The following is a 22,120-nucleotide window of genomic DNA, read 5'->3' on the forward strand; positions in this document are numbered from 1 at the left end:
TTAGAATAATTCATTTGGTTCATATCACAGAGCTGTACTGCAGGAGTGGTGTTCTGATGTTTCATAAACTGTTATGGAGTAAGAAGACATTTCTTAAGCTCGTGTTCTATATTCAGTTTACCACTAAGGAGAAGACTTGTAAATTCAATTCCTGTTTTACTCATAAGAAATCTGGAAATAACTTTTTTGCCTTCCCTTCTGATGCTGGCTATGCTAATGTTATTAGCAATGTAGGAGTACATGCAGGAAAGAACAGACCCTAGAGACTTCTAACTAATTAGGAGTTTGCTGGTTGGCACAAGTAATGAATTCTGAGTGAGGTGATACATGAAGTAGTTTGATTTTTGACCCACAAAGAGTAACATAGCATTGTGTTAACTAGAGAATAGAGACTGACCTTGCATTAGTTGGGGAATAGCACGTACAGATGCGGTTGCTTGTTGGATTGGAAATGAAGTCCCAGGGTTGTTCTGATATTGGGATTTTTGATAATACTCCAGTGGGATTAGTCTGTAATAATAATGTCAAAGCAATGCAGATGAGTAAACATGTAATATATAGCATTATAAGAACAGTAATCATGTGTGATTTAAGAAAGCAAAGATGAAAAACAGAGAGACTGGGGTATCAAATGGGCCTGGTTCAGAGCACTTCCAGGGATAACAGTCTCTTATAAGCAAAACCAGCTTAGGTAGTTTAATTTCTTCCTGCTATGATTATGTACAACAAAAGCTACAAAATCTTTCAGAGGGGCAAACCTAACAAAACTGTTGCGTACTCCTAGATGACCTTATCTGTCAGTTCGCAATGAGTGTTTCACACCACCACTCCCTTCTAGTGTTGGTGCATCTTTCCCTCCTGCCTACCAAGGAAGAGTGTTTAGAGGTCCCTGTTCTCTTGGCAGAGGTATACAGAAACTTGTGAGAATGGATGGTGAGAAGGAACAAGCCTGGTTGTTACTTTCCATGCCAGTAGTTGCAGGGAACTGTGTAATCATTAGCTAGCCTAAAACACTGCATGGATCATCTGTTCCACATGTCACTTCAGGCAGCAGAGTATTTCCCAGCATTGGACTGCAAACTCAGAACCTATATAAAAGATCAAAACACACGGCAGTATTATGCTATGGCAAAAGATTAGGCATGTGCAGCACATTGTTGATGTCCTGTATACACATTCTGGCAAAGTATGTGTTAAAAAAAAAATCTTAGATGGTCCTGAGAACCAGATTGTACTACTGAGAAGTACAAAGGAAGGATTCAGTTTGGGAGGTGGGGGAGAGAGGAGAATTCTCCTTTTGACTCCAGATCTCACGACTGAGTAAACCCTGAATAAACAAGTGTGACGCCCTGGCCAAGCACCTGAGGTTGCATCATGGGTGCAAATGTACAGTATTTTTGGTTGCAGTAAGTACCATGACTAACTCTTGTAATCATTATGAATACTTGCAGGTTTTTATAAAACTGAAAGCAGCATTTTGGTCCATAACGTCTCCTACAGCTATGCAACATGTCTACATTTTCAGATGCAGGTAATCACATCTGATCTTTCTGAACTGTCAAAAGGCCAGATGTGAGCAAATATTGTGGAAGCTCAATAGCTTCCAAATTATGCCAAATGATGGTTTGGTGTCAGCCAAGTTGGAGAACGCACCAGGTAGCTGTGCTACTGTCTGCTTCTGACTGGATAGAGGCATGTTTTAAACAGTCCCACAGTCTCTTGTAATCTTATCTTTTTACAAATACACCTTCCACTTTTTAAATATTCATTTCAACAACCCATGCTGCTGACCGAATACACTGCAGGATTTTGTCTTAGTAGCAGCTTTATAAGCATAGGAGAATTCTTGCCCAAGCACTTAAGTCATGCTGTATAATGGTAAAAATGTGAATAACTGAAGTGAGGTCATCATCAGCCAGAATGGAAAGAAGAGCCTGTCAGCCACCTAGAAAGGAGTAGGAACATTGCATAGGGTGATGCTATGTCTACAAAAGATTAAGCAGTTAACCCTATTAGAAGTACTACCAAGGTTTACAGGGTATTCCACCAGGGCTGGAGGCTCTTCTGAATGTCTTCCTCTGCCTGCCACCATTACCTCTGTGTTGCTCAGGTTTGGCAATTCTCATTCAGGGCAGTTGTTCCTCATCCTGAGGTCAAGATATATTAGGTCATCTTCTCAGTCATATGGAAATGATGAGAGAGACAGATGATCCTTCCAGGATGTCATCATTTTCTGAGTGGATCTTTAGGACTTCATGCATTTTTCCAGAATATCTCAACAGCTGGTGGATTTAATAGGTCTTCTCTGACTAGGAACACTGGACATGAGGTATGATTGCCTTGTGGCTTTCCAAACAGTTGCAGCCCTGCTGGAACTGTGCATATGTAGATTGCCTATCCAGCCATGTGCAATAAGGACATCTCTTTGCAAGAGCTCGAGGCTTTCTGTTGCTGGTGACCTGCATTTGTTGAGGTCTGTGAGATTAGCTTGGCATTTTCCAAGAATGCTAAATGGGCAAACTGCAGGAGAGGGTGTCCTAGACAACATGTGAGGCAAATTTTATGTACAACTATAACTATGAAAGCCCTTCACTTACTTTATACCTGTTCTGCAGAGATTTCACAGGGTTACAGTGGAGATCTATTTGTATAAGAATATGGAATAAAGCTGTTAAGATCCGTTACATTCGGTCTCCATCTGGATTCTTGTTATGTTCAATTGTTTTGATTAATGCTGACATCTACTAGTGACCTCAAAGTGAGTCTGGATCTAAAATTTTCTAGTACTGTTATATCATTGTGTCTTTTACCCTTCTATTTAGTTAATCAGTTGAAGTACTTTATAAAACATAGGGTTCAGAGGGAGAAAGCGGAAAACAAGAAAAGATAGCTTTTTAAAAATGTGAAACAACTGCCTTTAGTTGTAAGTGTTGCCAGACTTTGTATTTATTGGTTCTGTATAGTATACTAGCACATTGGTGTAGTTTTTAATAACCTTTTACAGAACATATGTCTCAGATTTATCTATATGCAGAGCCTTGCAGACAGAACTTGTGAATTGTAACATAAAGAATCTCCAGATGTACACGTTATTCCTTATTAACATAGACAATGATTTTCTTGGGAAGTAGATGACATTTTAGAAAGGCAACATCTGTGTTATCACTTAAATTTTAATAATGCCAATAATTTTCTTTCAACAGAGGAATTCAAGGGCTCAACAATAGTTGAATTAATGAAAAAAGAAGGCACCACCCTCGGGCTTACAGTGTCAGGTGGAATCGACAAGGATGGGAAACCAAGAGTATCTAACCTTCGTCAAGGAGGAATTGCTGCTAGGTAACCACATCTCAAGCCGCAAAATGCATTATAAGATGTGATTGCTTCAGAAATACGTACCGCATCAGAAAGGTCACTAACAAATATGTGACTAGATGCATCTATAATGGCAGCCCATCAGACTGGAGAAGCTCAGAGAGAAACAGCAACAGCTGGTCCCCCTCTTCCCTCAAGACTACTTTGACAAAAACTAGAAATACCAGTGAGATATTTGAAAGTCGTCATAAGACTAATTAAATTTCTTCTAAATTATATACATTTTATTTCTCTCTTTTTTTGTCCTTGAACAAAAACTTGAGAGAAGCAGCATAAAATACTGAGGGGAAAAATTAAAATGGAAAAACTAACCATAGTACTACCATAATTTAATTTTAAAAAAAAATGTTCATCAGCTGGTTTTAAGATTAAGCATCTAAAATCATAGCTACCTTGCTTACTACTACAGTGGAAACAAAAAAGCTGTTATTCATGAGTGAAACAAGTCAAAAGATAAAGGTTAAGCTAAATCATTTCAAGTAACTGAGCAGAACATGTTTTTGGGCTGTGGCCTGTCTCCTGTAGCTGTGATGTTAGCTGTGAACGCAACTATTGTCCAAAAAAAATAGTTTTGAATGCTTCCCCAAAAGAGAGAGAAAGGTGGGGACATGAAGAAGACAATTTCCCAGATCCTATGCCCAAACCAGTCAAATCATCCAACTCCTTTATTGTACAGCTGATTTTGTACATCAGAAATTAATAATGCAACAGTGTTCTTCTTTTAATATTTAACAAGCTAGACTAGATTAAGATCTTAAAATGCCGCTTTCCATTTGAAAGATCAACTTGCTTTAATCTAGATGAATTAAATATATATTTCTTACCATCACTAAACGGTAATTTAAAGGATTTAGTTTGGTCCAGCAGATCTGTCTTTAACAAAAGGAATATGTACTTTTTCCTAGGAGTGACCAGCTGGATGTAGGGGACTACATCAAGTCTGTGAACGGAATCAACCTGACCAAATTTCGCCACGATGAAATCATCAGCCTGCTCAAGAACGTTGGCGAGAGGGTTGTTTTAGAAGTGGAGTATGAGCTGCCTCCAGTCTGTAAGTAATAGCAGAGCAAACTGAAACCTATGCAGAATAGCAGACATGTCAGCAGTGAGACAGGCATGGTTGGTGATCTTCATTTTTGGTAGTGGTTGTTTTCTTATAATTTTTTCCTCTGGCTTATCACAGAGCGTGGAAGAAGTACAAAAGAACTGGCAGTACAGGGGGATGCTTTTAGAGATGCTCAGGTGGTTTAGGAGCATAAATCCCACCAACGACAGAGCAGAGTTGTCAACCTCCACTATTTTTTTTGTTGTTCGTTTGTTTACAATTTTGAATACTGGGAATTAGATTAGGTAGATTCCAGGGCAAGAGAATCCTTCTTGTTACAGTAAGATCTTCTGAGATGTGAGACCAATGAATATCTGTGAGTTCTGCCTCTGCCTTTTCCTTCCTTCTCTCCACTTGCAGCACCCTCCCGCTCTCCCAGATAAACAGCATACTTTGGGACTTTTCCAGCCTTTTCTGACATCACTTTTAGGCAACATCTCATTTCTAGAGCAGAAGACCCAGTGGGGTAGGCCATGGGGATACATAAACCTGCAAAAATTGAGTGACTTAAACAAGGGCTTCTTGCTGAGGAGGATTTCTTCAAAATACAAGTTTATGCTGACACCAAAGTCACAGAGTGCTACTGAATGTTTTCCTTGCCTCTCCTTTGCTCTTTCTTTTTGTGCTTATGTCTGTGACTGTGTGTCTGTAGGAGAAAATCAGTGGGAATTGAGGCTATCAGGTATGAAGTGAAAGCTAGAGAAACAGTGAGTTGGAAACCTGGGACCTAAAGTGAAGGAGTGAGTGACAGGTGGCTGTCTGGCACCAAGGGGGCTGCACCAGTCCCACTTTTGAAAGAGTGTGTGCTCCTTCATGCTGCTCACTGGAGGGGAGAAGATGTGGTTTGCTGGTGTTTGGCCAGAAAAATCTGCGGAGCCAACTAGGAAGCTCTTGTCTCCTTAAATAAAGACTTTCCTTGCAATAGAAGCCAAAAAATCCATCACTCTCTTTGGTGCTCAGAAGGGATGAACTCCCCACTGCTTTCTAGCAGCTGGAGAGTTAGTTTAATTACGGAATTTGGTTGGTTTTATGACCTCCTGACAACCACCTTAATATGTTTTGAATGTTCTCTGTTGATTAGTGTTCACTTGTGGTAAGGGAACTTCATGTTCAAAAACAGTATTTGAGTTAATGAAGTCAGCTGAGTTCAGAATTATTTTGCTGGAGATGTAATTGTTTTATGAGCATTATTTGTTTTGCACTTAACCAAGTGGGCTTCCTTCCGTTTAACCCGCTTTGGGCATATGTGACACTCTTGTCCACTGAAACAGGATTTTGACATGCTAAATTACAGTAGCAATCGTAACTTTTTCTTGAACTCTTTGGAATTTCTGATCTCTTCATGCAAGCATAGCTAATAAAGTTGGAGATAATTAGCAGTCTAGTTGTTCCCATTAACTTCTAGTGAACAAGCTAGACACAGTGCCCTCATTATATGCAGAAGTTTTCCAGTAGGTCACATGGTGAAGTCCTGGCACCTCCTTCCCTGCCCCGTACATAATGAAATTCTACTGTTGTTCTCATGGTTGCCCCCTCAGAGAGAGGACTATCATGGTTTCAGAGCGGGGAAATGCCAGTACTTTAATAATGATGGATTAAATCTGGCTGAGCCCTAGTAATTGCACTCTCCCTAGTGCTTCCTTCCCTGTCTGGCAGTGTTCACAGCAGGAGCATCCAGCTGCCATTTTCAGCATGAGCCACCTCAACGTTTTAAACTGGAACATGACCCATGCCTGCCTCGCATCTGCCTTGTGTTGTTGCTAAAGGCTACAGACTTCTTTCCCCTCCCAGGCTGAGGCTGGGGTGGAAGGACAGCCACCTGAATGGTTGTTGCCCAAGTGGAAGGATGCTGCGTGCCATTCCTCACTGCTGAATGACAAGTTTTGCCTGTCCCCAGTGGAGGTTACAGGCCGCACCAAGCAGATTGGGAAGTGTGGATTCAGCTTGAGCTACACGCAGTGCCACTTTCTGTTGATAGGAATGAAGGCAAGAGTTGTCTTCTCCTCCCCATAATTTGGTCCTTTTCTGTGAGTAAAACATTTCTAGCTGAAAAGGAAACAACTGCATGGACTTCAGTAACACGATCCTGATCTTCAAGCTGTAGCAGGAATTACTGCAATACAGAGGAATGCTTTGGAGGGCCATCTTTCACCTGTTTTCCTAAGGAAATGAGAGTTATGTGATTTCACTGGGTGGTTCTTCTGGTTCCCTGCAGTAACTTTTTTAATAGGGATTGAAAGACTCCAAAAAAAAGTACATTACAGGGCATTTAATGGAAATAGACACTTGAGCGAGTCCCCGAGCAGGGGAGTCCTCAGAGAGAGAGGCACGCAACACTGAGGGGGCACCACTTCTTCCTGGGGCCTTTCGTGGCCGGCAGCACACGCCTCCCTAGCTGTGTAGCCTGTGGTGTCCATTGCCCCCTCGGGGTATCCTAACAGGGGACAGGGAAACTCTGATTACTGCAGGCAGAAGCATTAAAGGACATAAGTTTTCATTAGTTCTGCTGCTCACAGAACATTTATTTTATAGAGAGGGGGTTTTTTTAATCTTTATGTGTGTTGCACTGTTTGCAGTATCTTACTGGAAGCTGGGAAGCGTGCATGCGTGTGATTTTGCCCAGTGTCCTTTTCCCTTTGGAAAAGGGCATTCTTACACCCTGCCAAAGTTTTTCCTGTAAAAGCTAATAGTAAACTGGCTGCTGGTCTCTTAACAGCGGTGGTTTCAAATTCTGCAAAGTGGATTATCACACCCAAATGTGTTGGTCTGTGCATTAGGCTTCTCACCTCCTAACGCAGCTGTGCACCACTCCTCTAGTGCTTACAGAGAAAATACTGACTCGACTAGAAGTCACAGATTTTTTTACTCGCTAGTGATGAGGGAGCATGTAACATTTTGAAAAAGGAAAAAAATAACAAATCTTTATGCTACAAAATACCTTTTTCATCTTAATCTAGTAATCTGAGATTAGAGATACACCCTAAAAAATCTTGACTGTCTTGACTTTAAGCAATACAAACAAATATTTTCATGGCTGAACAACCAACTCCATAGATAGCTTTAAGAATTTCATTTGTCATTTTTGTGTCTCACTGTGTATTTCCATCTTTTCTAGCTCTCTTCTGTAACTATAAGAAAAGCAAAATTATGCCACATTTTAAACAGTAAGGCTCAAATTCCTCACCTGTTACATGCATCTATGGCTCTTTTTCCAAACCACTGGCAATCTGCAAAATATCTGGCCCAAAATTCTCTCAAAAAGAGGATGAGTTGTATTTAATTATAGGTCTTTAATCTGACTGTTCTGTAGTGGAGTCTTTCCAATTGTATGACCAGAAATACAATAGCTAGCTTAAATTGGAAAAGGTGCAAATCTGTGTGTATAATTAGAAAAATAATAATAATAAAGTTTTGGAATCTTTTCTTTTAGCTGTACAAGGATCAGGTCTCATCTTTAGAACTGTGGAAGTTACTTTACATAAAGAGGGGAACACTTTTGGATTTGTAATAAGAGGTGAGTTATTAAATTTGAACTGTTTGTATTTTCTAAATCAGCAAAAAAAGCGATAAGTTTTTATGGCAATAAGAAATAATTTCAAGATTTATGGCTTACAGTTCATAAAAATCTCTGTGATTTATGTATTACTTTTTCCATACATTCATGTATTGCTTTTATGAACCACTCTAATTTTTGTTTATGGAAGAACAGTAATTAATCAACTATGCCAAGAACATGACAAACTTCGTTTCACACAAGACCAGATTCTGCTACCACTGAAATCAGCAGGAAGACTGTAGTTCTTAAAAAAGATTCACATATAGTATTTGTGTAAATTAGGTATGAAATCTGATTAATCATGCTGATAGTCTGAATTGTACAACAAAAGTATTATCAATGACTTAGAGAACAGAAGAAAACATGCAGCTGTTAAATAATATACCCCAATGATGAATTATTAGTTTCTTCAGGGAAAACTTTTTTTTAAATTTAATATATAAATTCCTTAGTGACTACTCATTATTCTGAGTATACATGAAGTACGGATGTTTTTTTCTCTGTGCAGCAAGCATTGCAGAACAGTAAGTTTTCATACTGAGATCGGATTTGCAGAGTAGAGGTTCTAAGAAAAGAATATACATTTATTAAGAATCACTCTGTAGAAATATTTTATAAAGAATCATCTATACCATACAGTAGGTCAATTTTATTTAACATAAAATTCAGTGGAGGTTCATATTAATGGCTTGGCCATTTTTTGACCTTTTTAGCCTATCTGTAAGTATGCATGCTGCAAGATTTAGGCTTGCCTTTTGGAAATGAGCTTTCATAAAAAGCATAAAATGAAGGTGTGCTTTCTCTCACTTTTCCCTTTCTAGGTGGAGCACACGATGACAGAAATAAATCTCGTCCTGTTGTAATAACATGTGTTAGACCTGGAGGGCCTGCTGACAGGTACAATTCATCTTTCTCTGGAGTGCATGTGAAAGAGAAATGGAGAAAGGTGAATTATGTGGGACAGAAGTTAGGATTTGGAGTGAAGTAGATATGTTCAAACCTATTCCTTTGAAATTAATGGTTTATGCATTTAATTGTAATAATAATAACAGTAATAGGCAACCACAGAGGCTCAGCACATCATGGCGTGTGTGGACTTTAATTTAGTATGTTGCATGTTTCAAGACTTTCTCATTAAACACTTTCAAAAATCAACCTAGAATAATTAGAACAAATGCCTGCAATAGGTCAGAGCACATTTTTTTGCAGCCTTCAGACAACTGGCGTAGCTCTTAATTATGCTTTTTATACTCTTTAACACCACAGTCTTTTTCTCTTGCACTTGAGAAAAAGACTGTCATGTGTTTGGGTGTTGTTATATTATTCTTTTAAGACGTTTGTACATATCTGCATGTGAGTTCACACATAACTTCACCTGGACAACTTCTGAGTACAGATTTATGTTTTGGCCCAATGAACATATTTGTGTGTAATACCATGTTGTATCTACATAAAGAAAGAATGTTCCCTTTATTTATATGTATGAATTATATTTTCAAAAATGGCATTTGTGTCCTTAAACCCTTAAAGAAACTTAAAGGGCAATTTCTTTAAAGCAGGCCGATTTTCTGTAGCCTATGTTGACATTTTTGACCTTGGAAACATTAATTGAGAAGCAAACATTTCAAGAGAGCGTTTGTCTTTTGTCCCTCCCTTTCTTCCCACCCTCATCCCCCTTGCTTCCTTGTTTGTCTCCCCAGTTCTTGAGCTGACAATGTTAGTACTTCATTTTCTATTATAATTCTGAATACGTTATGAGATACGCCTGGGAGACAGTGTACATTTATAGCCAAATTATTTTTAGGTAGGAAGAGAAGAAAAATTGAATTCTCCAAGTAAGGGATATTTTTGAAGAAAATCAGTAAATGGACATTCACATTTGGCAATCTGTTTCTGCACCCATGTGTTTGCACCTTGTATTTATTTTTAAGAAAATATCGGGGGAGGAGGTGTTTATGTATGTATGAAAAAGGAGTTGTGTGGACAAGGCAGAAAGAAAGCATATGTTGAAGCAGAAGCTATACTTAGTTGCAATTTAACATGACTTGATTATTTAGCTATGTGTTAAGCCGTTTTCCAGTCGCTGACTTTCCAATTAAAGCAATTTCCTTTCCACTGCGCCCTCTGAACGTTCTCGCTGTCAAAGTAAATGTTAAGTGTTAAGGCAAGAGGGATGGATGTCAGAGAGGGTGCGAGAGAATCGCTTTGCATAAAAATGGTATTATCTCCAAATCAATTTATCTTATATTAATAAAGATCGTTCCTTTAATCTCCCTTTAGAGAGGGCACAATCAAACCCGGGGACAGACTGCTGAGTGTTGATGGGATCCGACTGCTCGGAACGACACATGCTGAAGCCATGAGTATTCTCAAACAGTGCGGACAGGAGGCGACTCTGCTGGTTGAATACGATGTCTCAGTGATGGGTAGGTTGAGAAGTGGGGCTTTAGTTCTGGGAACCATCTGTGAAGTTTTGCTGCCTGTTCTTGATGAGCTATTTTAGAAGTGGTTGTGACCTGTTACGCTCCTAGTAGCACTGCTATTCCCTTCTGCACCGTGTCATTAATCTTGGGTTCATAAGGAGGTGAGCAGTATTTTACTGTAATTTAGCATTCTGACATTTCATGGTTTGTAGACTGAAACCATAGTGTGGATTCTAGCAAAGTAACTTTTCCAGTGACTAGTTTATAATAAAGGTTAATGAAGTGTAAGCATTTCTATGTCACATGAAAGAGAGGTTTACTTGCTCTTACAGGAATTCTTTTGCCTTTTGCCAGTGCTGCTAGGTGGCCAAGACATTATTAAAAAGTCACAAAACTGCCACATAGAAAAGAAAGGGGAAGAGAAAATGTTAAGAAATGCAGAGGTGGCAAATCATGGCTTGAAAAATGAGCTTAGGCTTTATACAAACTTTGATTGAACTCACTGAAGATATGGGAGGTTTTTTGGAAAGTCAAGGAGAGCAGATGACTTTTCACAACAGATTTGGGATTGAGTTATTTCCATTTGTTTTGGAAGGTGCCATATCCCCACCATTTTTGCAAGACACAGAAAATTCACGGCAGCAAGAAATGGAAATACTCACCAGTCAGACTAAAATATTTCTTCTCTGTTTGGGGATCTTTCTCTTCTTTTCCTCCTCAGTTCCACAGTCAGATTTCTAGCCTAGCAGTAAAGCAGCCTCATAGGAATTTGTGAAATAGCACTGTCAAACTTCAAAGCCTTGGAAAAGATTAATACTTAGAAGAATAATGTCAGATATTTGTTTATTCTGGAACAGCCCTCTTTGTTCTTCTCCAAGACACAGTTGTTGGGGGTTTTTTTTATTATAATATATATATATATCTTTGTTTACTTAACTGTCAAGAATGGAGTGACAGGTTTGCACGGTGTCTGGCAGGCTGCTGGACAGTCATGCAAGGTTCACGTCCAGAAAGGTGTAGACGGCTCAGCATCTGGGCAGGAACCTCCCATGCAGAAAATGGAAAAGCAGGTGATCAGGGTAACCTGAAGAGAACTAGAATTTAGGTGTTTTCATTTATTTCTTCTTTTTCTTTGGAAGATGATGGATGACCAAACCCTATCTATCATCACAGTTAAAACCAGATTCTTTATATTGCACTTTCTCTAAGAGCGAGGTCTCATTGAAAAAAGAACCCCTGGCTTTAGACAGACAAAGTTCCCAGCGAGGCTTGCATTTCAGAGAAAACTCCCACCCCCATTCTCCTGTATACCCCAGGAAGGGAATCAGCCTCAATTTCACTGAGGATCTTTTAAAAATCTTTGCAGGTTTGTGTGAGGACAAGACCACATGATGAGAAGCTCTGTTGTGCTCTAAATTGCAGGTTGTTCAAGGCAGGAACCTTCTTTTCAGTGTTATCTGGATAGAGCTCAGTGCAGGAGGATACAGATCTTAGTTGGAAATTGCAGGCTTACAACTGTACAGGCAGTACCTACCAGTCAGTCTCTTCATGTCATTCTCTCTCTGAATAAACTCAACTATCTCCCTTTTGTTCTCAGTAACAAATCTGGATTTATTGTTCCTGCCTTCCTGGCAACGAATGTGTTATCCTATGGAAACTTAAGGAGGTAGAAGAACCTGAGACTTGTGTAGTCAGAAAGAAGAAAGGAAAAAGGAATCAAACACTGCGAAATGTATGGGATGGTGGTCCTGCAGTGTCTGCAAGAAGAAATAAGGAGGGATCCAGTAGGCTCTCTTTCTAATGCATTATGATTTTGTTAGATTCTGTCTAGCCCCCAGTAGGTTTTGATTTTTCCAGTTTGCACACCCTGCATAGTTTTCTGGCAGTGGTGTGAAAAATTTTGTTGGGAAGCTTTGTTTGCTTTTTGCAGTTATGTTATGACCATGGCACAAAGGCTGAAAATCACTCATCCTGATCCATTGATTCCTGGCCCAGGAAAACAGTGCTGACTTGAATCTTCACTTACTTCTGCTCAAGAGCAGTGAAGTCAAAGTTGGGAGTAACATGAAAGGGAGGATATGAGCCATGAACAGAAATTTAAGAATTACAGAAATGTTACTCTATTCCTCCAACTCTTGTGTTACCCACAAGACAAGCTATTTGTAATGCCACCTCAGGGTTGATGTGAATATGAAACTAGGCTAAAACAAGAGGAAGAACATTGGGTAAGGTGGCTTATCAATAACTCATGCTTGAAACTCATTTAGTAGGTTAGCCTGCTGAGAGGGGGCAACAATCCAAAAGTTTTAAGTCTGGTGCGTTCTATAGGGTCCTCCCGCTATAAACCTTCAGTAGAATATCTTACTCATAGAGATATAATTGTAACGTTACTTGCTTTAATATCTTCTCTTCTGTTAGCAGATGGTTATATCCTGTAAAGTAGCATTCCATGTGGCCAGAACTGGAAAGAACCATAAAATATATTCTGATAGCATGAAATTGGAACTTGATTTGAAAAGGTTACACTAGATGAAGAAAATAATCCTGAACTATTTTTCAGCTACAGTCCTGTAGTGTGTAACTGACTTTTTATACTCCTGTAAGCGTAAGCTGTTTCAAAGGTGCTATATTTCTTGAAGTTTAGTTCATTCACCTGAAGTCTTCAAGAGGTCACCTGGGAAGCTTGTACATTTTATTGTTTCTGGAACCTAGACAAACTGGAGTAAAAAAAGTATCAAGGAGTTCTGTGCAGGGTAATTAAGTGTGTATATAATGTAGGAGATGTCGCTAGTCCCATTGAACTCTCTGGGGTTACGCTTGTGCTTGCTTAAATACATCCTGAAGTATCCTGCTCAGCTGGGTCCTAGGAAATAAACTTGTCAATTCAGCTTCTTGGAAGAGATGTTGTTAGCTTGTTGGGTCTTTTTTTTCTTTTTCTGCAGAAAATGTTTCCAGGTTGGTGTGTGGAGTGTACTGCTGCATAGTTTCAAAGACACTTTGAAATAGTAGGAGTCTGGAAATACCAAGATAATCCCTGAAGAAAATAGGAAAACATTATTTCTGAGAAAATATTTTATAACCTGATAAAAGTTACATTTGAAGTTGTGGAGGTAGCAGTCTTCCAAATGTCTGTTTTCCAAAACACCTCCTCCAATCATGAAGCAATGTGGTTGCTTATACTCCTTGTTGATTTTAGAGGAAACGACCTGCATTTTTTAATTTTGTGAGGCTTTAATCATGCTGCGCTTCAGTGTTTGCAGAGGAGGTGGATATGGTGACTTGCCCTACACACAGCTGTGTGGAAGTAACATAAACTTTGTGGGCTTTATCACTTTTCTTTGTAATCCTTACACCCGAAGTGTCCAACCTTTATGGTCATGTGGATCACCTACTTTCATCCAGTAGTGGGAGAGATCTGAATATTGCAGCTCTCTGTGCCATATGACTACATATGTGCCCTTCATGTTGTGGAGGGGAAGGAGTAGAGGCAGGGTGGTGGCTAGCAATGACTTGCTGCCACCGCCAAAATAATTTTGCAGCCTGAATCTTTTCCTGTGGCAACCAAACAGCAAATATTAATTCCAAGCTATAAACTTCGATTGGGAAGACTGAAGTTCTCACCGTTTGGCAGTGGTCTGGGTGAAGTGCCCTAACAAGCTGCTCACAGCTTGAAAGCTATAGGTCAGGCATCCTCAGTTAGAGTGAGAATGAGAATGAGAATGCAATGCTAATAACAAGCTGCCAACAGAGATTCACACTGCCCCTGTCTAAAACGAGAAATAAAAGTTTATCACTACATTCATTTGGAAGCAGAGCAGATGCAGGTTGCCTTCAGGTTTTCCTAAATCTGCCATGGTGCTACTGGGCTCTCTGTTGTCTTTGTAATTGGGACTGCATCTGCTTGGGTAATCTTCCATATTTACTCTGAAAGGGAGCATTCAGAAAAGTTCAAAGGTAATGACTACCTTGAGTTTAAATTCTGGCCCATAACATTTTTATGTAACTCTGATTCACAAATTGCTGCTGCTGAGCTTTTGAGCAATCTACGTTTTAAATCTTGGATGTTCTTGCTGGGGTAATCTTTGAATCAAGGATACTGTAGTTAAACAAAACTATTAGCTATTGCCAGGACTTTGGCACAAAAGTAAGCTTTTGTTAGTGTCCTGGTTTCAGCTGGGATAGAGTTAATTTTCTTCTTAGTAGCTGGTATAGTGCTGTGTTTTGGATTTAGTGTCAGAATAATGTTGATAACACGCTGATGTTTTAGTTGTTGCTAAGTAGCGCTTATCCTAAGCCAAGGATTTTTCAGTTTCCCATGCTCTGCCAGCAAGCAGGTGTGCAAGAAGCTGGGAGGGAGCAGAGCCGGGGCAGCTGACCTGAACTAGCCAAAGGGGTATTCCATACCATGGAACATCATGCCCAGTATATAAACAGGGGGGAGTTGGCCAGGAGGGGCGGATCGCTGCTGGGGCATTGGTCAGTGGGTGGTGAGCAACTGCATTGTGCATCACTTGTCTTTTCTTGGGTGTTATTTCTTTTTTTTATATATTCCTTTTCATTACAATTATTATTATTATATTAGTAGTAGTGTATTTTATTTTGCTTTAGTTATTAAACTGTTCTTATCTCAACCCACGAGTTTTACTTTTTTTTCCTCCTCCTCCCCACCCCACTGGGAGGGGGGAGGGAGAAGCAGCTGCGTGGTGCTCAGTTGCTGGCTGGGGTTAAACCACGACAGTTAGCTATTTGCACCTGAGAGACACAACATTTTTCTCTCTCATCTCTTCACTGGGTGCTTCTTAGTTCAAACCACTCTGTGGTCTTCAGGAATGAAGGAACATATTGCACATTCAAATTCCATATGTTTCTCTGGCTTCTTTAACAGTTCTGGCACTTATTTGAGCCAGAATAGATTTGCTGGGATGTGGCATCCTGTAATTGTTCTCTGCAAAACAGATATGATCAGCTTGTTTTTTAGTCCCAAGCTACCAGAGTCACCCTGACATAGAACCGGTCAACTTTAGCTAGAGCAACACCCTCAATTTTCTGAACTTGACATTTACCACTGATACAACTTTCTAGAAAGGGAATTGTTCATGCAATCATTTGCTAGTAAATCTGACAGCAGTTTAACAAACACTGTCCAAGCCTTTTGCCTCTTTAAGTTCACCCATTCAAAAAAAAAAAACAAAAAACAAAAGGCCGTAACAATTTTATGAGAGTACATTTAAAGAAATCTGCCTCACCCTTGAGTATTTCTGCCTGACAAGAAGAGCACTAGGGAGAGAAAGCTTGCATAGTTTAAACATCAGGTGAGATAATCTGTGATCCAGTGTAGACTTTCAGTAATTTGTGCAAGGCAAGAAATACAGGAGAAAAAACAACTTACGGGCTGCCCCTTAAGTTTCATAAAGCAGTAACACTCAAGCGTGTCCAGAGCTGTGGAGACCTTTAAGAGCTATAGAGTTTTACAAGACCAAGGAACAGGACCTCCAGAGACTCCAAGGACAGACTCAAGATCCTCATAAACCTTATAAATGTTGCAAGACCTTGAAAGTTGAAGGAAAGTCAGGAAGCCTGTAGGATTCCACACTGCCTTTTTCCTTCTGTTTCTTTACAAACTTAAAATTAACATTTCCTTTGTCTCTTACAAGTCTTTGACAGAACAGATAGGTAGTGTACTCTAGCATTTGACTGCAACTGCAGGTCTCCTGGCTGTCACAGAGCAACAGACCTAGATCCCTTGAAATTCTAAATATGAATTAGTTACTTAAACCTTTAAAGAACACTTCCTCTTTTATGTTGCTTCAGAGACAAACTGAATGAAAATTCATGTGCAAAGCAAAGGTCACAATAGCTGTATCAGTTGAAGTATTACTCTACTTTAAATACTGCTACACAAACACATACACAAGTTATGCTAGAAGACAATGTTTGAAGTCAAAAACTTGAATGTGCCAGTTGGGAAATGTCAGGATTGAGATTGTCTGCTCAGCCTCTGTCCAGCTGGATGTGCATGCAGTTCAGTCACAAGACCCACAGGAGAGATGATAACCTTTTTATGCAGCTATTCATTTTGAATTTTCTTTCTGTCTTCAGTATGTGACCACAGGCTTATTGAAGGCACTGCCCAGATCCTTGTCTGAATGCAAAGTTATTAATTTCCTGGTGGTTTTTTCCTGAGGCCCTAATCCTGCCACAGTTTGAGTGCTTCAGGCAATATGCAGATCTCAAGGAGAAAACCTCAGTGTCCCAAGGTCATTCCAAATGTATTGGCTCTTTCTTAAGGCAGAAGATGACATAGACATACCTCTCTCTAATAGTTACAGAAATATCCACTCGCAGATGTGTCACTAGGTTAAACACGTGGGATTTTTTGACTCTCCTGGAGGCCAGTGCACGATTCACATTCACACTGCGCAAACTAAGCAGATATTTAAATCTACATGCTATGGCACGTTAGTGTCTCATCTTACTGTACAAGTTCCTTGTTTATCAAACACACTGTGCTTTCTGCTGTCAGTGCCAGATGCCTGCATCAGGGACATTAGTATGAACTGACAGTCAGACATGGATATACATGGTATACAATAAGTTCGTTCTCTCTGTAGTGCTAGCTTGTTAGGATTTCATCTAGCGAAAGATACTTGTTTTGGGATATGACTTATCCTTGGAATCCAAAGAGGCTTTTTCCTTCAGAGAAGTCTGAGGCTTGTGATTTTTTTCTGCTATAGAGTTTTCTGGCTTTCAGGACTGCTTTTTTACAATAGCAAGTGGGGGTTATTCCTTTTAACCCTTCATCTCTCATGCTGCTACTAAATATGACATGCTAACTTCACTGAGTCTCATCATGAGCCTATAAGAGGATTGATATCTATCAGTCAGGCATCAGTTCCTGCTTGCTTACCTGCTTTTATCCACTCTATTTACCTGGTTTAAAAGGAAGATAAATACCTTTTTAACACCTCTTGAGACAAATGGGTAGCATGGAAACCTAAGGTAAATAGGCATTATGGTTTTAAAAAAAAAAATCCAGCATTTTGGGTTGGCAAATTCAAAACCCAGTTCTTGATTCATCAGTACTTTGTGTGATCAAGAGATACTGCTGCTGACTGCTGATAGTGAAACAAGAAAATGCTTGCAATTAGTGACCAATACGGTTTAAATGTCCTTTTCAGCCTGTACAGAAATTGTGACAGAAAGAGAATCTGGTACTTCAAAGCAGCACTCAGGTGTCTCCTCCATGTTACATGACCTTCTTCTCTTTCTTGCAGTTCCCTCTTTATGCCTTACACACATGCCACCCAACTCATTCATTGCTAGCTGTCTCAAAACTTACAGTGCTTTGTCTTATGGATAGGACACTTGTTTCATCATGAGGACTGCTGAGTAGTGAAAGAGGTGTGGAATGGAAAGAAAACAGCCTTGTAAGAAAACAGTATTTCTCTGTCTAATGAGTGGTATCACTGTGTTGCATAAGGAACTGTCAATTTGTCGTTTCTCAATATTTGTGTGAGCTTACATCCTTAACAATGTTGACACATTTTTATGTACCATTACCTAGGTTTCTCTGTGGGAAAAACTTTATATCTGACATTACGTCTGTACCCAAATAGTTCCTCAAAAGAGTGAGAACCATTAAGCCCACCAGTCTGCTCCCTGTTAGCCAGCTTATCAGGCCAGCTGTCCAGCACAGTACGTATGTCTTCCTGGGGACCAGAAAAGACTTGAGAGACACATGTGACCAGTGGGTTTCAAAGACGTTTGCTGACAGCGGAGAATGTAAATGTTCAGGATCCCTTGTTCCCTCCTGTCCATTTCATGCAAGCATGATGCTTTTTTCCTCTGTTCTTTGTTCTTGTCCTGGTTCCTAGCTGCATTACTGTCTTTTTTCCCAGCAGCTGCTTGATTTTCCCTTTCCTTACTGACCTAGTTTGGGTCGTCTTTTCTAGAAGGTCCTAAGTCCCCAACATGCTATTCCCTCTCGTTACAGCCCAGTTTTTTCTTCTGTCTTTTGCCAAGTAAGGCTTAGGTAGTTTTCCAACACATTTCTCTCACACTGCTGATTTCCGTCCATAATGGCCTTTTACAGTTTTCATGCCTGTCCTTCTTTACCCCCTTCTCCTGTCCCTGTCTCTTAGCAAACCATTCCCAAGTTTCTTGTACTGCAGCTTCTTTTCAGATCAATCACCTTCTCACCTCAATTCCACCCCTTCTTGCCCAAAAAGTCCTACTCTCCCCTCCTCCTGGCTCTTTTGATTCTCTGTGCCAGATCTGTCAGGTAATGAAGACACATGAATTTTCAATATAAAGCCTACAGAATTTTCTGTGTGAGGGCAAAACAGTATGGTTTTCCCTAATGATGCTCTCAGATACAGCTGACCTGTTTCAGCTGAAATAACTAAGGGAAGAAAAAAAATACAGCCCGAGAGAAGTAACCATCATAAGAAAAAATCACACCAAATGTTTGAACTGTGGCCAAGTTGTAAGCTGTAAGCAATTAAAATCGAGATGTTTTAATGAGAAAAGTCTATGATTCCCAAGTGTATTTGCCCTATAGAATTTTTTTACTTTCTTTTCTCTGCCTGGTTATGATTTGTTGTTACACTTTGATAGCCATGTTGCTAGTAGATGATTACAGAAGGGAGGAGTTGTCATGTTTTACAAGGATTTCATAAATCTTACAGATATTTCTTTCTTTACTAAGTTCTTGATCATCCCTAGGGAGAAATAAATGGAGTTTAGCTGAACCATATAAGTTACAAATTACTCTAACAGGTCCAATTAACATTTCTCTCTAGTGCTTTTGAAACCATGGCCTCATTAAAAGCAGCTTAATAAACATTGCTTTGTATGGGAGAAAAAACTGTAAAGGTGAAATGAGATGTCCCTGTAACAGAAAACTAAAAATACAATTTAATTGTCATAAATAACTAGGAAAGGGTGGGGGGGTTATTATCTTCCAAGTTCCGCTTCGTATATGAAAATATTCTATGTTTTACTTACTGGGTACTGAGAGTAACAGAGAAATTTGTCTTCAAAGACTTGTCAGGAAGGTGAAACCTGTACTTGTATGCAGTTAGTCTAAGTAGTGCACAACTCAAAAAAATCAGTCTGAAAATCTAATGTATTTCATGATGGGCATTTATTAAAGTAGAGCCTTCCTAATCTATCCTCCTATCTCCTCACAAAGCACGTGGTCTGAATTTTTTAGATGCTAATACAAGGGTTTGGATCCTCAAATGGAAGCAGCCTCTGCCTATTAAAAATATGCTGTTGTGCTTCTTTTAATAAGTATTTAAAAACAAATGATGGAAGGAGGAGATTGCTGTAAGAACCTTTCCAGTCCACCATCCAGGCTCCAAGCAAGCAGAGGGAAGGAGCAAATAACCCTCATATATATTTAGTAAAAGATGGGGAAAAAAGGATCAATCAAATCTTTCCACTTTGCATGAGGGCTATCCAGATGTGCCATGAAATGCAGTGGGAAAGAGAATTGCCATCTCTGCTACATGCTTATACCTCTGGTTGGCTGGAAGTTAGTCAAGAGGTCTTTCAGTAAGTTGGCTTATCTGTTACTTAGCGTGCTGGTCAGCAGCAGACTAACAAGGATAATGAAGTATCCTGATTTGTGCTGGTCTGAAAAAAAAATTGAGCAGGTAGCTGAAGTGCTTAAATTCAGAGTGCAGGTGTGAAAGTTTTACAAAGAGGATGATAATTAAGCTTCTTGGAGATTAAAGGATCTTCTGCATGTGCCATGCAATTCAATGCAAGAGAAACTCTGTAATCAGAAAAAATCCAATTAAAAAAATTCAGCCCTGGATTTGGTTTAGTAGCATCGCAGTCATCCAAGAGACTAAGGAATAAGAGACAGATTTGATTTTCTTTATATTACAGAGAACTTGGGTTGTAACCCCGGAAGCTGTCTCTAATAGGTCCCATCTCTAAGTTAAGTAACAGCAGCAGCAAAGGCTCCATTCCTGCCTCCGTTCCAGGGGGAGGAAAACACTAAATGTCTCCCAAGACTTTCCCTGAGGGGAAAAAAAGTTTAAAAAATCCAGAACCGAACTACTCCATCCTCTTGACTGTTTTTTTATTGGTATGACACACCCAGACTGTGCCTGACAGGTTAGGCCAAGGGGAGAAAACCCAAGAATCCCTCAGATCATTTCCTGGAACACCTGTACTGGGCATAAACTAAGAGGTTAAATAGGGATGCAGTAGGGCAGATTTCCATCCCTTTACACTAAGGTTCATGGTTCATTCATCATTTTACAGAACATTTATGCTGAAAAAGGATGGATTTTAAAGTATGAATATTTTTAGGTATTTTGCCTAAATACAAACTGTCTCAATTAATGGTGCTCTAGTGCAAAACCAGTGTGAATGAGATCTGAAGCAGATCCTGTGAGATTGCACCATGTAGTATTCAGCACATGGGAGACATGTACTGCTCAGAGAAGACAGTACTAAGGCCTGTGAGTTGGAAGTGTCCGTAGGGAAAAAAAAATCAACATCTAAGCTGAGTGAGTTTATCTTGAAATCAGCATAGTTACTCAAAGGTAATTGCACTGGTGACACATCTTACAACATGATCTTGTTACACAGAATTATACTTCCGATGGTGTTGCTCAGCTGCACGATGAGTGAAATGTTATGTTCTCTGTGCATTTGCTATTCAAACCACATTGCCCTACAGTAATTTTAAACACCCATAATAACCTGTCTTTGCATCTTTTTCCTAAATGCATGGTTACCATGCTTTGTTCATTTAAAGAGATCATTTTTTAGCCTATGAACTCAATATTTATCAGACTGGTTGGGGGAAACAGTATGGATAAAAATTGTTCTGTGTGTTAGCCTATGTTCAGCCAAAAAATCATTGGATTGTTCTTTTTTTAATCAATTCATTGGTGACTCACATTAGTGGTGTTTGACCTTCTGTGAGCCTCACTATTTTCATTTGTAAGGAAAATGGCAAGAATATTCTGACAGCTATTATTGATTGGTCATGTTGCTATTTCAATGTAGATGCTGGAGGACCCTAACAAAATGATGTTTCTGTGATAATTAGGCATGCATTCAAAGTAAACTGAAGGCAAGCACCTGACTGCAGGTTTCATTTAAATCTTACCTGTTTTCTTCTTGGAGGAGGAGAAGAGGGTGGCAGTGATTTTATAAAGAGTACTTATCTAGACCATTCACCGGTTTCATCTTTAATTGCAATTCTGACACTAGCAGAAAAGTCATGGATCACTGCAGCCAAAAAAAGAGTGCCAAGCCCTCCTGAAGAGATGAGTAATGAAGGGTATGACAGCTTCCCAAGGTTACAGGTAAAGCTGTGGCAAGCTGAGGTTTCTTCCTTCCTCTTATGTGCCTCCAGATGTTTCTTCCCTGGCTGATAAAATTGCATTTTTACATGCAGAACCCACGCCAGTATAAAAGCACTCGTTCTTGGAAGTGAGTCAAGTCACGTGGTGATCCAGACCCTCAGGTTACCTGCATGAAATTGGAAGCAGAGTAGGGCTTTGCCAATAGATGAAATAGGCTGTAGGGCATCAGAGGCAATGAGGCTCTGGGGAGAAAAGAGACAGACAATGGGGGAACAGAGATAGGGATGCTAATGAGAAAGAAAGGGCTTTCTAGGGTAAGGTTTCCTAT

The 22,120-nt window shown here is 39.7% G+C and overlaps 1 protein-coding gene across 5 annotated transcripts in view; it reads left to right on the forward strand.

The window, feature by feature from the left end:
• The window catches only part of GRIP1 (glutamate receptor interacting protein 1), a 234,666-nt gene that overhangs the window by 147,357 nt on the left and 65,189 nt on the right, over nucleotides 1-22,120 (forward strand). For all 5 annotated transcript variants that reach the window (XM_050892301.1, XM_050892309.1, XM_050892325.1 and 2 more), the window contains exons 3-7: nucleotides 3,204-3,339; nucleotides 4,281-4,426; nucleotides 7,911-7,994; nucleotides 8,858-8,933; nucleotides 10,317-10,462. In XM_050892301.1, the coding sequence (XP_050748258.1) occupies nucleotides 3,204-3,339; nucleotides 4,281-4,426; nucleotides 7,911-7,994; nucleotides 8,858-8,933; nucleotides 10,317-10,462 (588 nt within the window). The remainder of the gene's footprint in view (nucleotides 1-3,203; nucleotides 3,340-4,280; nucleotides 4,427-7,910; nucleotides 7,995-8,857; nucleotides 8,934-10,316; nucleotides 10,463-22,120) is intronic.

This window comes from Gymnogyps californianus, chromosome 1 (assembly GCF_018139145.2).
Source record: "Gymnogyps californianus isolate 813 chromosome 1, ASM1813914v2, whole genome shotgun sequence".
NCBI classification, from domain to species: domain Eukaryota; kingdom Metazoa; phylum Chordata; class Aves; order Accipitriformes; family Cathartidae; genus Gymnogyps; species Gymnogyps californianus.